The sequence below is a fragment of the Mustela putorius genome, unplaced genomic scaffold (assembly GCF_011764305.1).
Source record: "Mustela putorius furo isolate JIRA1106 unplaced genomic scaffold, ASM1176430v1.1 tig00003942_pilon_pilon_pilon, whole genome shotgun sequence".
In the NCBI taxonomy this organism is placed as follows: Eukaryota; Metazoa; Chordata; class Mammalia; order Carnivora; family Mustelidae; genus Mustela; species Mustela putorius.
In genome coordinates, this window is record NW_025422087.1 from 18,029,661 (window position 1) to 18,048,086 (window position 18,426).

The window sequence follows — 18,426 nt, forward strand, 5'->3', positions numbered from 1 at the left end:
ACACTGCAACAAACTGTTTCAACTGTCTCATGGTAGTTCTGGTTGTAACTAACCAAGTATTCAAATCTTTCAAAGGTTAAGTACTAAAAATAAAACATTACCAAGATCATCAGAGCAAGGTACAATCCAAAGTCATTCAGAAAAATAAAGAGTAGTTATATCTTATCTATACAAAACCAAAGAGGGATACCTGGGTGGCTCAGTAGGTTAAGTGTCTGCCTTCGGCCCAGGTCATGATCCCAGGGTACTGGTGTGAAGGGCTCTCTAGTTGGGCTCCCTGCTCAGCAGGGCGTCTGCTTGCCCCCCCCCCCACCTCCGGCCCTGTTCATGCGCACGCGCTCTCTCTCTGTCTCTCTCTTTCTTAAATATATAAATAAATAAATAAAATCTTTTAAAAAATAAAATAACATAAACAAGACCAAAGAACCACTTTGATATTTTGGCACCAAATGCCAAACCCTACAATTACTAGACTCTTTTCAGTAATCTTATAATTTACAATATCTCAAAATGTTCAAAACTTGCAATTTCTCTAGCTTCCTCCTTCCCCTTACACCAAGTGCCATGCAAGCAACCCCAAGCCATCCTCCATTTTCAACTGGCCCCAAAGGATTTCCTTGAAAGACAAGGAAAAGGGTGAAAAGAAAAAAATAAAACCTCAAATCCTCCTTTTATGAAAACACTGATAACAATCTTCACAGGCAGCAGTTCAGTTCCAGCCTCTGCCCCATCATCACACTCCTTCCTACTTTTTTTTTTTTTTTAAGATTTTATTTGTTTATTTATTTGACAGAGAAAGAGAGAGAGATCACAAGTAGGCAGAGAGGCAGGCAATGGGCGGGGGTGGGGGACTAGCAGGGGGAGAAGACCCTCAGCCGAACAGAGAGCTCAATGCAGGGGCCCAATCCAGGACCCTGAGACCATGACCCGAGCCAAAGGCAGCAGCTTAACCCACTGAGCCACCCAGGTGCCCCTCCTTCCTACTTTCATTTGATAAGATAAAATGTCCTAAAAATAAACTTAAGTCATTTTTCAAAAGTAGAGAGTAAATTTATCTGGTATTTTGTACAATGGTTTCTCCCTAAACTATCTCCGTTAAGACTTGTGTTTAACATTGTCTTAAGTCACATATTCCATAAATAAAGTCAGATAAAGTAAGGAAGAAAAGGAATAGAAGGCAAACTTCGTAGACTTTGTAATTTCACTGTAATTTGTAATTTAATAAGGGAATTTTTTTTTTTAATGGAGGTAAAGGGCTCCTGGCTCACTCAGTCAGAAGAGCACTCAACTCTTGATCTCAAGGTCATGAGTTTCAAGACCCACATTGCACATAGAGATCACTTAAGTGAATAAATAAATATATGAAAACTTGTAATTTTTTTTTAAATAGGGGTACCTGCAGCAGCCCCGAAGGACTAAAACACCAGCTTCCAAACCTTTTTCTTCACTCTCAAAGATCCAAAAGAACTGTGATTTAAAAAAAAAAAAATTCCTTCAATAGCTTATTCAGTGATTACTGAGGTGTGTTTCCGGTGGGCCAAGGAAGATGTTATATAGTAGGTAAGAAATTTATCTTTGTCAGTGAATACATAAGTAACTCAGGCAGTCAAGGGTCTGCCTTCGGCTCAGATCATGACCCTGGGGCCTGGGATTGAGCCCCGCATCGTTCCTGGCTCAGGGGAGAGTCTGCTTCTCCCTCTGCCACTTCACCCCACCTTGTACTCCTTCTCTAACAAATAAATAGATAAAATCTTAAATAAATAAATAAACAAACAAATAAATAAATAAATAGGGGAACCTGGGTGGCTCAGTCGTTAAGTGTCTGTCTTCGACTCAGGTCATGATCCCAGGATCCTGGGATTGAGCCCCGCATCGCATCGGAGCTTCTTGCTCAGTGGGAAGCCTGCTTCTCCCTCTCCCAGCCCCCGTGCTTGTGTTCGCTCTCTAGCTATGTCTCTCTCTGCCAAATAAATAAAATCTTTAAAAAGGAGACAAGGGAGACTCAAAATACCTATGTGCTAGCTTCAGGAACAGAAATTTTGAAAGAATAAGAGACTACAATGGGCCAGCAAAGAAAGGACACCATGATTAATACAAGTAATAGTCATTAAAAGATAAGCAGGGGAAACAATCTCTGGTATTTATGGTAGGGAAAAAAAAAAAAAAAGAGGTAGCTTAGATCAGGAAACCAAATATGGCCAAGAAATGTTACTACTTATTCCTCCAGCATGAAAATTACCCAATACACTCTCAATCTTGACCTAGATCCAGTTCTATTCACACATTCCAGGGTTCTTCTTTAAACAGAACATCAATTCTAACTATCATCGAAGGCTTGGAATTGGGAGAATTTTAATTAAGTTTATGTACATTTAAGAAAGGTGCAGCAATTAAGAAAATCATCTCATGGGCGCCTGGGTGGCTCAGTGGGTTAAGCCGCTGCCTTCGGCTCAGGTCATGATCTCAGGGTCCTGGGTCAAGTCCCACATCGGGCTCTCTGCTCAGCGGGGAGCCTGCTTCCTCCTCTCTCTGCCTGCCTCTCTGCCTACTTGTGATCTCTCTCTGTCAAATAAATAAATAAAAATCTTTAAAAAAAAAAAAAAAATCATCTCATGGCAAACACCAGAACTAGGCCTCAAAGGACCTACAGGGTTGGATTCAAGATGGATCTACAGACTTCAGCACAGCAGTATGGAATACAGGTCTTGCTAGTGTTCTACCATTAATGTGACTTAACTTCTTTTTTCTGCTTCTCAAGGATATCAACTTACAATATACAGTCTTTCCAATACCAATGCTACAAGGACGTTAATTAAAATAGTCCAATTTGGGTGTTTATTTATTTCAAATTCCTAAGACAGAAAATATAATTGGTCCAAAACTATCTCTTCAAACCAATTCCAAGATGATGTAATTACTAAATTTTAGTCACACTTCAGAAAAGCACCCATCACAGGTCAATCAATGAGAAGACATCAAGTTCACACAAAAGAAAAACACAGATCCCTACATGAGCAGTCACAGAAACAGAAATTTCTATTATAAGGAAGGAGGGATAGGGAGGTTCCATAGATCATATGTGTCATTAGATGACACCCTTGTCCCATTATCCAGGGTTTGTAAAAGTTATCTCTAAACTGCATGGAAGACGGGTCCTTTGTATCCCTATATGGAATTTCTAAAGTAACTTTCTTTAAAAAGTGTTTTAGTGGTTAAAGGGATGCCTGGATGGTTTAGTTGGTTAAGGGTCTGATTTCAATTCAGGTCATGATCTCAGGGTCCTGGGATGGAGCCCCACATCCTTATTCTTGGGCTCCACACTGAGCAAGGAATCTGCTTATCCTTCTCCGTCTCCCCCTCTTAGTGATCCATCTCTCTCTCAAATAAATAAATAAAATATTTTAAAAAGAATTGTTTTAGGGGCATATGGCTAATTAAATGACTGCCTTCAGCTCAGGTCATGATCTGAGTGCTGGGATAGAGGCCACATTGGCTCCCTGCTCAGTGGGGAGCCTGCTTCTCCCTCTCCCTCAGCCTGCTGCTCCCCCTGCTTGTGCTGTCAAATAAATAAATAAAATCTTTAAAAAAAAAAAAGTTTAAAAAATTGTTTTAGTGATTAACTTTTATTTTATAAATACAGTACTGAATATAAAGTATAATCCCAATTTGCCTTCTGTTCTTGAACTAAAAACCCAAACACTGTAATATAAATAACACATACCTCTACAGAGAACACATTCAACCAAAATGTGAAAGAAAATCTGGACCATGTCTTTGGTCTAAGAAATATACTACTAGTATACTTAGTATACTTAGTATACAGAAGTATAGAGAAGTATACTATTAATTGACCCAAGTTTATTACTGAGAATCAAAACACCACCTTTAAAAAGTAATAATAGCCAATAAGTCCATAAAAAGATGTTCAACATCACTAGTCAATACAGGAAAATAAATCAAAGCCACAATGAGATATTGTACATGCACTACACTGACTATAATTAAAAAAAAAAAAGAAAAGAAAAAGGCGCCTGGGTGGCTCAGCAGTTAAGTGTCTGCCTTTGGCTCAGGTCATGATCCCAGGGTCCCAGGATAGAGCCCCACATCAGGCTCCCTGCTCAGCGGGAAGCCTGCTTCTCCATCTCACACTCCTCTTGCTTGTGTTCCCTCTCACACTGCCTCTCTCTCTCTGTCCAATAAATAAAATTTTAAGAAAAAAAATGTTGAGGGGCGCCTGGGTGGCTCAGTGGTTAAGCCGCTGCCTTCGGCTCAGGTCATGATCTCAGGGTCCTGGGATCGAGTCCCGCATCGGGTTCTCTGCTCGGCAGGGAGCCTGCTTCCTCCTCTCTCTCTCTCTCTGCCTGCTTCTCTGCCTACTTGTGATTTCTCTCTGTCAAATAAATAAATAAAATCTTTAAAAAAAAAAAATGTTGATGTGGATGCAGAGAAATTTAAATCCTTGCACACAACTGGCAGGAATATAAAATAGTGCAGCCTCTGGGGAAAACAGTTTGGCAGTCAAAAGGTTAAATACAGAATTACCATATGAGTTTAGCCAATTACACTCCTAGGTAAATACTACAAAGCCTGGAGAACATTATATTCAAACAAAAACTTCTACACAAATGTTTATAAGAACATTATTCATAATAAATAAAAAATGGAAACAACCCAAATGTCCATCATCTCATGAGTGGATAAAAGAAACATGGTCGGGGCACCTGGGTGGCTCAGTGGGTTAAGGCCTCTGCTTTCGGCTCAGGTCATGATCCCAGCATCCTGGGATCGAGCCCCGCATTGGGCTCTCTGCTCGGCAGGGAGTCTGCTTCCTCCTTTCTCTCTGCCTGCCTCTCTGCATACTTGTGATCTCGGTCTATCAAATGAATAAATAAAATCTTTTTTAAAAAATTTTTTTAAAAAATTTAAAAAAAGAAACATGGTCGATCACTATAATGGAGTATTATTCAGCCATAAAAAGTGATACACACTATAACACAGATTAACCTTAAAAACATTATGCTAAGTGAAATAAGCCAGACACAAAATACCCTATATTGTATGATTCCACTTACATGAAATGTCCAGAATAGGCAAATCTATAGAGTCAGAGAGCAAATTAGGGGTTGCCAAGGAAGAAAAGGACAGTGACTATTTAATGAGAATACGGTTTTCTCTTGGAGTGATGAATATGTTCTGGAATAGATAGTGGTGATGGTTGTACAATACTGGCAATGTACTAAAAAACACTGAATTGGTTTGAATGGTGAATTTTAAAATTCACCATAAAGTGGTGAATTTCATGAGGTAAGAAATCTACCCTAATTTTTTAATATAAGGAATAGAGAAAGGGCGTGGAAATACAAATACAAATACAAAGTCTACAGAATGAAAGCAGACTATTGCAAAATTCTTACATTGTATATGAAATGATGTAACATTATTTGAAGGCAGAGCATGAAAAGTTAAAAATGAGTATTGTAAACCCTAAAGAACTCCCTGGCCAAAAACACACACTCTCTCACCCTACACAACTACCACCAGTAAGTCAATAGTGGAAATAAAATAGAAATCTTAAAAATATCCAATTAATCCAAAAGAAGGAAAGATAAAAAAGAGACAAAAACCAAATGGAAAAGAAAAATAGAAAACAAAGAGCAAGCAAGACATACACATAAAACCAAAAACATCATAACAATGTTAAAATATAAACAATTTAGGGGTACATGGATGGCTCAGTCAGTTAAGCATCCAACTCTTAATTTCACTCTCTCTCTCTCTCAAATAAATCTTTATTTATTTTTTTTATTTGAGAGAGACAGGTCATGCAGGGGGAGGGGCAGAGGGAGATGCAAAGGGAGGGACAGTGGAAGGGGCAGAGGGAGAAGTCCCCCATGAGCAGGGAGCCCAATGCAGAACTCAATCCCAGGACCCCAGGATCATGACCTGAGCAGACATCAGGTGCTTAACTGACGGAGTCACCCAGGCACCCCAGTAAATAAATCTTTAAAATATTACACACACACAACACACACACACAGCCTAACCAATCCATTTAATAGGCAAACCATCTAATTAAATTAAAAGGAAGCTATCTATAAGAAACTTACCTTTTTTTTTTTTTTGAAATTTTATTATTTGACAGAGTGATAGAGCAAGAGACGAAAAACAAGCAGGTAGAGTGAAAGAGGGAGAAGCAGACTCCCCACAGAGCAGGAAGCCCAATGCAAGGCTCGATCCCAGGACACCAGGATCTTGACCCAAGCCAAAAACAGATGCTCAACAACTGAGCCACTCAGGCACCCCAAGAAACCTAGTTTAATTAAAACAGATATAAAAAAGTGAAGGATGACAAAAAAAAAAAAAATGCCAAGTGAACACTTAACAAAAAGAAAGGTAGAAAGGCTATATTAACATCAGACTAATTAGATTTTACAAAAATATTACCAGGAATAAAGAGAGACATTTAAAATAATAAATCAGGGGCGCCTGGGTGGCTTAGTGGGTTAAGCCGCTGCCTTCGGCTCAGGTCAAGATCTCAGGGTCCTGGGATCGAGTCCCACATCGGGCTCTCTGCTCGGCTGCTCGGCAGGGAGCCTGTTTCCCTCTCTCTCTCTCTCTGCCAGCCTCTCTATCTACCTGTGATCTCTCTCTGTCAAATAAATAAATAAAATCTTTAAAAAAAAAAAAAATCTTTAAAATAATAAATCAATTCACCACCTCTAAATGTGTGTGCCCTACTAAATAAACTTCAAAATACACAAAGTAAAAGCTGACAAAGTTAATGAAGACACAGCCAAATCCACAATTATGGTTGGAATGGTTAAAGATTTTAACATGCTTCTTTCAGGAATTAGTAAAACAGGTATATAGAAAATTAATAGAGCACATAGAATGTAATACCATCCTGACTATTTGACATTTATAGAATATTCCAAACAACACAGAGCAAAATACTAATTTTTTTCAAGTGCATATAGAACATTAACAAAGAAAAAGCTTACGGTAGACCACTAAACAAGTCTCAATAAATTTAAAAGGACTGAATTCAGGGGCAACCGGGTGGCTGAGATGGTTAACCCACTGCCTTCAGCTCAGGTCACAATCTCCAGGTCCTGGGATCAATTGAGCCCCACATGGGGCTCCCAGCTCAAGGGGAAGTCTGTTTCTCCCTATCCCTCTACCTTTCCCCCTGCTTATTCTCTCTGTCTCTCTTCTGAAAAAAAGGAGTGACTTCATACAAATCATATTCCCTGAACAAAGCTGAAGTATATTAAAAATCAGTAACACAATATCCAGAAAATTCTGAGAAATTAAACAACGTATTTCTAAATAACCCACAGTTCAAACAAGAAATCACAATGGAAATTATAAAGTATCTGAAGTGAATGAAAATTAAAAGACACTACTAATGTGAGGATTAGAAAAGAAGGCCAAATCAATTATCTAAGCTTCCATATTCAGAAATGAAAAAAAAGATGAAATTCAAAATAGAAGCAAAGAAATAATAAAAATGAACCTGAAAATTAGTGAAATAGGAAATGGACAAACTACATAGAAAACCAAAATATCAAAACAATCTGAAAGGATTAGTAAAACTGATAACCCTCTAAACTGTTCAAGAAAAAAAGAGAAAACACAAATTTCCACTATCAGGAATGAAAGAAGCAGCAACCCTTCCAATTCCATAAGCATTAAGAGTATAAGAAAATACTATGAACTTTATGTTGTAAATTCAATAACTTGTGTGAAATGGACAAATCCCTTAGCAGACAAACTACCAAACCTTACTCAAGAAATAAAGAACAGGAATAGCCCTTTATCTATTAAAGAAACTATAGTAAATAAAACCCTCCCACAAAAACTTTGGCTTCCCTGGTGAATTCTACCAAACACTTAAGGAAGAAACATATTAATTCCATACAAACTCATTCAGAAAATAAAAGAGAGAACATTTATCATTCCCTCTTTAGAAAGGGGATACCAGCATTACCCTGTGTGACGGGCTGAACTGTGTTTCCCCCAAATTCCTATGTTGAAATCCTAGCCCTCCAGTACCTCCAATTGTGACTATATTTGGAAATTGGGCCTTAGAGGTAAACATATTGGGCCCTAGTCCAATGACTTGTGTCCTTATAAGAAGAAATTAGAATACAGACAACACAAAGATCACAACGTGACCATGTGAAGACACATCAAGAAAGTGGTCAAGCCAAGGAGGAACACAAACCTGTCGATACCTTGACCTTGGACTACTAACCTCTAAAACTGTAAGAAAACAAATTTCTGTTATTTAAGCTACTCAGTCTGCTCATTACGGTATGGTAAACCTAGCACTAATACACCTGATACCAAAACCAAACCATACACACACACACACACACACACAATATATATACACATATATATACACATACATACATATATATATAAGTATATATATGTACACACACATACATGTGTTTTTTATAAGAAAACCATACACCAGTATTACTCATGAATATATAAAACAATCCCTTTAAAAAATTAATGAATGGGGCATAAAAAAGGAAGTAAAACTGGAAATTGGAAAAAAAGTAAAACTGTCTTGATTTGCAGATGACATGATTATATTCTCAGAAAACTCCATAGATCTACCAAAAAACCATTAAAACAAGTAAATTCAACAATCACAGGATACAAGGTCAAAATACAAAAGTAAGTTTTATTTCTACACATTATCAACAATTAGAAATTGAAATTAAAATAATATTTACATCATCAAAAACATGAAATACTTAGGATTAAGTTTAACAAAATACGTGCAAGTTCCAAACACTGAAAAACTACAAAATTATAAAACATTACTAAGAGAAATTAAAGACCTAAATAATAGAAGAAATATACTATTGTCATGGCTCAGAGATTCAGTATCATTAAGATAATCTATCTTCCCAAATTGAGTCATAGAGTCGAAGTAACTCGAATTAAAATCCTAGCATGCTGTTTTGAAGAAATTGATAAGTTAATTCTAAAATCCATGAGGAAATGCAAAGGATCTAAATAACCAAAATGACTTTGAAATACAGGAACAAAGTTACACTATCTGGTATCAAGATTTACTAAAATGATACAGTAATCAGGATACTGTGGTATTTGCATACGGATAAACATACAGATCAAGAGAAAAAGACTCCAGAAAAAAACCTTATACACTGGGGCGCCTGGGTGGCTCAGTGGGTTAAGCTGCTGCCTTCGGCTCAGGTCATGATCTCAGGGTCCTGGGATCGAGTCCCGCATCGGGCTCTCTGCTCAGCAGGGAGCCTGCTTCCTTCTCTCTCTCTCTCTGCCTGCCTCTCCATCTACTTGTGATCTCTCTCTGTCAAATAAATAAATAAAATCTTAAAAAAAAAAAAAAAACCTTATACACATATGGCTAATTAATTTTTAAGAAAAGTTTCAAGAAAATTCCATGAGCAAAGATGGCTTTTTCAACAAATGGGTGCCACAATCAGTGGTTATCTAGGGAGGAAAGGAAAAATCTTCAACCCTTACCACACACAGTATATAAAAACTAACATGAAAGAATCATTTATCTATCCATGAGAAAACTAAAAAAATATATAAGACATCTATAGGAAATACAAAAGAATATATAAGAAATTTATATAAATATATATAAGAAATATACAAAAAATATAAGAAATATATAAGAAATAAATATAAATATAATAATAAATATAAGAATATGTGAAATCTAGAATATATATTATATTATATATTATATATAATAAATAAGAAATATGTAAGAAAATCTTTTGACTTCACGCTAGGCAACAAATTCTTGGATAGAACAAAGAAGTCATAAACCATAAAAGGAACAAATGATAGACTAGACTTCAAACTTAAAACACTTGCACATCAAAAGACACTGTTAAAACACAAAAAGGTAAGCAACAGACTGAGAGAAAACATCACAATATATAGGACTGACAAAATACTTGTATCCGGCATATATAAAGAACCCTCACAATTCAAGACAAGAGAAAAATGAGTAAAAGATTAGAACACTTTATAAAAAAGAGATGCACATGAGAAAATTAGCACATGGAAATATGTTCAATGTCATCAGTCATGAAGGCAATCCAAATTATAGTGAAAAACTACTACACACCCAGTAGAATAAAATTTGAGACTTTGAAAAAAAACTGAAATACCAAATGTTGACAAGAATATGGAACTGGAACTCTTCTACATTCCTGATAGAACTGCAAAATGATAGGGCGCCTGAGTGGCTCAGCTGGTTAAGCATCTGCAGTCTGCTCAGGTCATGATCCCAGGGTCCTGGGATGGAGTCCTGCATTGGACTCCCTGCTCGGGGGAGTCTCCCTCTGTCCCTCCCTCTGCCCCTTCCCCTGCTCGCTTATGCTCTCTCTTTCTCTCTCTCTATCCCCCTCTCTTGCTCTCACTCTTTCAAATAAAATCTTTTTAAAAAAGAAATTCCTTATTTAAAAAATGAAATGCAAAATGATAATGATACAGCCACTTTTAAGAACAATTTTGTAATGTATTATAAAGTTAAACATATACTTGGCCATACAACCCAGCCAATACACGCCTAAATATTTACCCAAGAGATATGAAGGTATGTTTACATGAATACCTGAATGTAAATGTTTTCAACTTTCTTCACATTGTCAAAAACTAGAAACAAAAAAACTCATGTTATATCCATGTGATGGAATACTACTCATCAATTAAAAGAGAAAAATTAGTGGAATATTCAATATCAAATCTGAAAAACATTATGCCAAATAAAAACAGACACAAAAGATTACCTACTGAATGACTCCCTTAATAAAAAATCCCAGGAAAGGGATGCCCGGGTGGCTCAGTAGTTAAGTGCCTTAACTCAGTAGGTTAACTCAGTAGGTTAAGTAGGTTAAGTGCTCAGTAGTTTAAGTGCTTTGACTCGGGTCATAATCCTGGGGCCCTAGGATTGAGTCCCACATCAGACTCCCTGCTGAGCAGGGAGTCTACTTCTCCCTATCCTTATGCCCCTCCCCTGCACCCACCCACCTCCACTCATCCACATCTGCCTGTGTTCTCTCTCTAATAAATAAATAAAATCCTTTTTTTAAAAAATCCTAGGAAAAGCAAAACTATAGCACTAGAAAAATCACTGGTTGCCTGGTGCCAAAGTAAGGATAGCAGGGTATAAAGTGTAGGCAAAAGTGAACTTTCTAGAGTGATGGGGAAAATGTTCTAGATCTTAATTAGGATGCTGGTTACACAAATGTATTCATTTTTCAAAACTCACTGAATTGAGCTATGCAATTAAAAACAATGATTTCTGGGGCACCTGGGTGGCTCAGTCAGTTAAGCACCTGCCTTTGGCTCAGGTAATGATCTTGGGGTCCTGGGATAGAGCCCCAAGTCAGGTTTCCTGCTCATCAGGGAGCCTGCTTCTGCCTCTTCCTCTGTCTCCCCACCCCAACCCCCGCTGTTGCTCTCTCTCAAATAAATAAAATCTTCCTCTTTACCTTCATTTCCTCATCTATAAAATGGAAATGATAAAAGTATCTGTATCAAACAATTATCATGAAGATTGAAGAGCTAATGTTAAACCATCAGAATAGTGCCTGGCAAATAATAACATCTTACAGTAGAGCATGTATTTTACTAGGAGTATGTATACCAAGCCAATAGGTTAGTTAGTACAGCACATTCACTTTGGAGTGAACATGGCATTTATTGAGTTTCAAGTATCTTTAAAAGAGTCCCAAGAATAGTTATCTGTAATTTTCACTTAACCCACTTTGTCTCATTACCTCTATTAAAGCCAAAATGCCCATCCTTGAACTAATACTGAGGCCAGAGAATTCTAATACATGACTTGGTCCTGGTATCACGTGTTCCAACTCTGAATTTGGGGAAGAGCTCCCACACCAAATCACACAGACCAGGAAGAGAGGAGGATGGACTTCCATAAGTTAATACCAGAATTACAACGAATAAGAAATCAGACCACCTATTACAACCCACCTTCCTCTCTATGTAGAAATAGAGACAAAATCAGTTCATGAAACTTAATTATGAAAAATGAAAGTAATTAACTTATATATGAAGAGAAAACATGTTACTCTCAATGAAACATTAGTTGAGATGGTAGGAACCTATACACCTAGCACCTGCCACATACATACATACATAAATAAATAAAGAGGGCGAAGTGAAGAACAAAGATGAAGAGACACCACATATAAAAACAAGAATTTAAGAAGCATTTTATTTTGTACAATACAAACCTTAACAGGAAAAAAAAAAGACTAATTGCACTGTTAAAGCCTTCCTCCGAAGCTACAGAAGCTTTAAGAAAAGGGTTGCAGGCTAAAATAATTATTTATTTAAAACAGAAAGAAAACAACAGTAACAATATACACATGCAAGGAGAAAAAATGAGCAACAAGGTTTAAGGCTTTAGTTACTTTAATCAGTAACAATTTTTTTTAGGGGCATCTAGCTGGCTGGCACAGTCAGTAGAGCAATGACTCTTGATCTTGGGGTTGTGGATTCGAGCCTCACGTTGGATGTAGAGATTACTTAAAAAAATATATTTTTTTAAGTTTTTAAATTAAAAAATAGCAATTTTTAGAATATAACCAAATAAGTAATGTTGGCTTATTATCCGGAAAGGTTTCTAAAAGGAAAGGGAAGCTACTAATCAATACAGTCTTTAATAATGAACTACTACTGCCTAGTACCTTCCTCTCAATTTACAGACCAGAATTCAAGTTGATAGTCTTTCATATCCTGCTTCATAATCTTCACTTTCATTCGCTCTACCACTTGATTCACCTAAGTCTGCTGACAAGGATGCTGATAATCCATCATCTGATAGCCAGAAAGACCATAATGAACTACTATGATTTTATATCATTTCCCACAGAGTATCTTTTGCCATTGTTATCCAAATGATGCGTGGCATTATAAAGCAAAAGATTCATCAGGTTTCAGTTTTGCAGATTCAAGGAAGTTCTCACCTGATGTTACTACAATAATAACATAATGAATTCTAAAGTTTATTTCAGTAGTTTAATATTACACTTTAAAAGCTCTTTAAGTTAGAGTTAGTCCTATTTATAAGCTCACTGTGGTTTCAAAAGTCCATCTAAATTTTCCACTTACTTTTCTGTCACAAGGAAAATTATATATCATAATTCAGTGACTTTCAAATTTTTTTCAGCATGATACCCTATAAGATATACATCGTATGTAAGTATGTAATAACCAAAAGTTCAAACAAAGTTATCTTTATCATGACAAGTTATGCGACATCTCCTATCTTACCTCACTTTTTGGTAGTTTGAAAAACACAGCAGCAACAATGATCAACAGGTTTCATCTTCAGTGCTAAATGTGGTTAATAGGTAATGGCTTCCTAGAATGTTATGCTGAGGATTACGAGACATGTGAATTCAGAAAAGTTGCCATGGTACTAAGAGAAGCAACAACGCCAGGATATGATACCATAATTACATGACTAAAAGTCTCACTTCACATTAAATCCTGAGCTTTTTCAGGACAGTCTATTATTAATAGGATGACACAAGAGAGGCAGTCACATATTTATGAAACAGCAGATCTACCTAATGTAGATCCTATCTATTCTGTATCAGGTAGATGATCAGAATTAATCTTCCCATAAGGGGCAATCTACTTGAAAATACTTATTTCCACCTCAGAATAACTGAGACTTGCAGGACAGAAAAAGTAATTTCAGGTAGCTGGAAAAGCTAATGCAGAGGCAGTAGTAATGTGCTAGAAGAAAGATGTCATTTTAGACTCATAGTTTAGTTAAATGAACACGTAAGAAAAATAAGAAAAATCTAACAAAAACTGACTTTGAATTTCAAAGATTTATTCAACCTCAAACTAAATACTACTCTCCCCTGTACTACAAATTTTCCAACTATAAAACACCGTTAGAATTATCTGCAACTTGGGGTGCCTGGGTTGCTCAGTGGGTTAAAGCCTTTGCCTTCAGCTTGGGTCATGAGCCCAGGGTCTCTGCTCCACGGTCCAGGGTCTCTCTGCATCAGGCTCTCTGCTTAGCAGGAGCCTACTTCCCTTCCTCTCTCTCTACCTGGCTCTTTGCCTACTAATGATCTCTGTCTGTCAAATAAATAAAATCTTTAAAAATACACATATATAAAGAAGAATTATCCGCAACTTGATAATACGTGGTATGAAACAAATAGTTAAGTGAAAACCATAAATCCCCAAAATGTTCATCAATTCAGCAATTAAATATAAACTTACTTTCAAATATGACATAAGTCAAGAGAGGCCAATGTGTGTTACTGAAAATCAGGCATTTGACTTTAAGTCAACTGTTCTCAAAAAAGGGTAAAAGGGCATGTCACTACCACCTGGAAAGCTTTTCCTAACTACACTGTCATTCTGCCCTCCAATTCTGGTCCCTCCTCTTGATGTGGGCAAGCAAACAGGCACGAGAATGGACAGGTTAGGGATAAAAACATTTCTCTCATGAGATTATTAAACAGTTGTTTCTCTCCAACCTACCACATTGTCAAATGAATAAATGAATAATGAATGAAATGAATAAATGAATAAATTAAATCCTTTAAAAAAAAAAAAAAAAGGACCACTAGGCTAAATACATGTGCTTATAAACTTTCTAATTTCATACAAATAAAGGACTAAGCTGAGAACTGGGAGATCTGGGTCCTCATTTTCCCCCATATCTGTCCAATCTGAAACAAAGTTACTTCTTTGTGCCTCAATGGGAATGTATTACGTCAAAACTAGAAGTTATACATAACTTCCTGGAATTGTTCTTTAAGGATAAAAATCTTTAAAATGTGATGAATAAGGATTTATCATCATTATTCAAACTTTACCTTCACTTAGGTATAAAAGCACTGTCTGATCGCTTCTCGGCCTTTTGGCTAAGATCAAGTGTAGTAAAAGCACTGTCTGACCCTGAAGCATACAAAACAAGACCAACCACCCAGAGCTAATTAGAAATGAGAAAGAGTGGGGAGCCTGGGTGGCTCCCTCGTCAAGGGTCTGCCTTCAGCTCAGGTCATGATCCCAGGGTCCTGGGATTGAGCTCCACATCAGGCTCCCTGCTCCTTGGGAAGCCTGCTTCTCCCTCTGCTTATATGCCCTCTCTCGCTGTCTCTCTCTCTGTCAAATAAATAAAATCTTAAAAAAAAAAAAAAAAAGAAAAGGATTACTTGGGCCTTGACTAATCCCTATCTTCAACCCCAAAAGCTTGGCCAAAGCAAACCTAGCTTGAGAATTGGGAAAACAGATTCCCATTAATGAATTCTTCTGAATATTCAACCTCACCAGAAAAAGAAATTATGGACTAATGAGATTTTTAGAAAGTGAAGCATTCACAATTTTTAACTGAAGACTTTCACTGGGCATTTCCAGGTTAGGAATTGGGACAATACACTGCATTTGTTAAAAATCAGTCTACGGCCATACCACCCTGAATACACCCAATCTCTTCTGAAATTGTTAAAAATTAGGTAACAGACAAAAATTTTAATAATCTTACCACCACCACCACCCCTCCTCAGAGGGGGAAAAAAAATCAGTTTCCGCAGCTTATATGACTCTATGGCTTTCCAATTTCCTACAAAATGGCCAATAGTAATGCAACTCATATGGTTCCTGGCAGACAGTGTGTGCCAAATAAGTATCTGTTGAATGAATGATTGATTCCTTTATTTCTCACATCTTCTACACCATTTCAGTATACCTGTATGAATGCTGGCATATGTTTTCTTTGAGCCTATTAAAAATTAAAATGCAGGGCACCTGGGTGGCTCAGGTCATGATCGCAGGGTCTTGGGATTGAGCCCCGCCCCCCAGCATCAGGCTCTCTGCACAGCCGGGAGCCTGCTTTCCCCCTCCCTCTCTACCTGCCTCTCTGCCTGCTTGTGATTTCTCTGTCAGATAAATAAATAAAATCTTTTTTAAAAATAAATAAATAAAAATTAAAATGTAAATGGTGGCTAGAAAGACAAATTCTAAAAACTCTCATTTTGTTTCATCAGCTTCTACTTCATCATATGGTACTGTAGTGGGTATGAACACCAACAACTCTTAGACCCACCCATAAGCTGGTTAAATTATTTATAAATAACAAACACAATTATAGCCAAGTTTTAAGGCAAAATTAATTAACTGAGTCCAGAATAATTTAAGACCAAAGCAAAAATATGAACGAAGATATTTTTACTGCAAGAACTAGAAATTCCTATAGTGCCAGCTTCTAGCCCTATCTTAATGATGCCAAGTCACATCATCTTCAACACTGAAGTAAATCAACTTCCCCTATAATGACAGTGCAGGCCAACTTCCTATTAATATCCTATCAACCATTTCCTCTAAAGGAAAAGCAAAAAACCCTACCAGTTCTCACTTAGCTAAAAAGCAATTCCTTTCTCATAATCCTACCATTTGGATTGGGTTCTGGATACAAAAAAATAAAAAATAAAAAATCCCAAAACACTTTCAGCAAAACAATCAACTCCATCTTTCACTTAATATGGATAACCCATCTATGCCAAATACCAGAACTGAATACTACTGTGTATCACTGAAGATGCCAACTAGGATGACAAAATGTCTAATATCCGGGCGTTTCTCAAATCAGAAGTTCCAGTGCACTATAGACTGTTACACAAATGTCAGTTACATCTGAGACATGGATAATGTTTTAATAAATGTGGCTCCCTCTTTCAAGGCATTCAAGGACAAGTGGAATATTTTGTAAACAGATTTTATGGCTACAGTAGCCTCAACAGCTGATTTAAAAGTGTCCTACCCTTTGAAGTGGGAGGATAGTTTTACACACACACGCGAGGGGATACAGACATGAAATACTACTTCTCCTTAAAGTATCCATTCCCACGTCTAGAGCACCATTTACCCATACTTTCAACAAGCAAATTATGACCAACTCCATCCCTCAGCATCCCAGGAAGCTTAATCCTCTCCTTGGGTCCTTTTACAAGTTTAATTCACTTCAACAAGCAATCCGGACCGATAGGGTGCCTAATTCACCAGTCAGAAAATTCAAGAGCCAACTTTCTCCTTTTATGCACAACCACTTATCTGATCTTCTTTCTCGCCCCCTCTTAATCACCCCCTCAACTCCCCTTCCTCGCCACCAGCACCCTTGCCTCGGGACTCCAACATTTCCCCATTCTCACCCCCATCAAGCCCCAGCCTGGAGGTCTGCAGACACCGCCACCGCACCAACCAGACCCGGACCCCACCAGCCCAAACACGGCAAACTCCTCATTCAGGGAAGGGGAGGGCGATGCTCTTCAAACTCACCACACGAAGTCGTTGCTTTTGTCCTCGTAGGAATTGATGAGCCCGTTGCACAGGGGGGCGAGCAGAGGTCTCTTCCTGCTGCCGCTGCCGAGGCTGGAGCTGCTCCCTCCCACGCCGGCGCTGGGCCTGGCCGCGCAGCTGAGCCGAGACAGGCCCGCGGACACCGCCCCGCCGCCGCTGCCGGACACGGCGGCCGCCACCAGCACAGGCCGCGCCGGGCCCCCGAGGCCGCCCGAACCCGCGGCCTGGGCCGCTCCGCCGGACGCCGCCGCCGCCACCGCCGCGGAAGGGGGCGACGGGGAAGAGGACAAGGACGAGGAGGCGGAAGTCACCGAGGAGGCCGCCGAGGAGCCAGGGCTGGTCCCGGCGGAGCCCGACCCGGCCTGGCGGCTCCCAGACATCGTGACTCCCCCACCTCCGGCCGGGCGCTCGGAGAGGGACCGCGACCGCGACCCGCCGCCTCCCTTCCCTCAGCCTCAGTGCATCCTGAGGCCGCGCGCCGCGCCGGGAGGTGGGGCTGAGGAACAATAAAGTTGATTTTTTTAAGGCGAGCCCACAGCAGCGTCCGACGGGAGGGGGCGGAGGAAACTAAGAAAGCGGAGGGGAAACCACTACCGCTGCCGAGGCCGCCACCGCCGCGGGCCCCGCCGCAGCCAACCGGGGCGCGCGGAGGGCCGGCCGTGCGCGCACGCGAGCGGCGGAAGGGGCGGGAGCGGCGGCGGAGACAACTTCGCGGGCCGCCGGGACGCGCACCGCGCGCCCCCGGTGGCGGCCTAATAACGTCGGCCGCGCTCGTCCACAGCTGTTGTCGCTCGTGACGTACGGGGCGGGGCGGGGCAGGTTGTGCTACGGGTGAAAAGGCTACAAAGAGGGGAATGAATGATAGGGTGGTGCAATGGTTTGGGAGCTGGGGGAAAGAACGGAGTGCCGGCGGGAGGACTGCGCACGCGCGCTGGGCTTCGACCCTCGCGGCTGCCCCGGGTCTCCTGTCCACGCTCCGAGCGTCGCGGGCGCGGAGTCGCCGCAGCACGCCTGCGTGGGGGCGAGCTGCATTCCTGAACGTGGAGA

The 18,426-nt window shown here is 39.4% G+C and overlaps 1 protein-coding gene across 3 annotated transcripts in view; it reads right to left on the bottom strand.

Moving 5' to 3' along the window:
* The window catches only part of COP1 (COP1 E3 ubiquitin ligase), a 247,250-nt gene extending 229,211 nt beyond the window's left edge, over positions 1-18,039 (bottom strand). For 2 of the 3 annotated variants that reach the window (XM_045069660.1, XM_045069659.1), the window contains exon 1: positions 17,359-18,038. In XM_045069660.1, the coding sequence (XP_044925595.1) occupies positions 17,359-17,759 (401 nt within the window). In that variant the 5' untranslated portion in view covers positions 17,760-18,038. Of the gene's footprint in view, positions 1-17,358 lie in introns of all 3 variants that reach the window. The other variant, XR_006603576.1, reaches the window with a different exon arrangement.
* Positions 18,040-18,426: the final 387 nt, after the last annotated feature.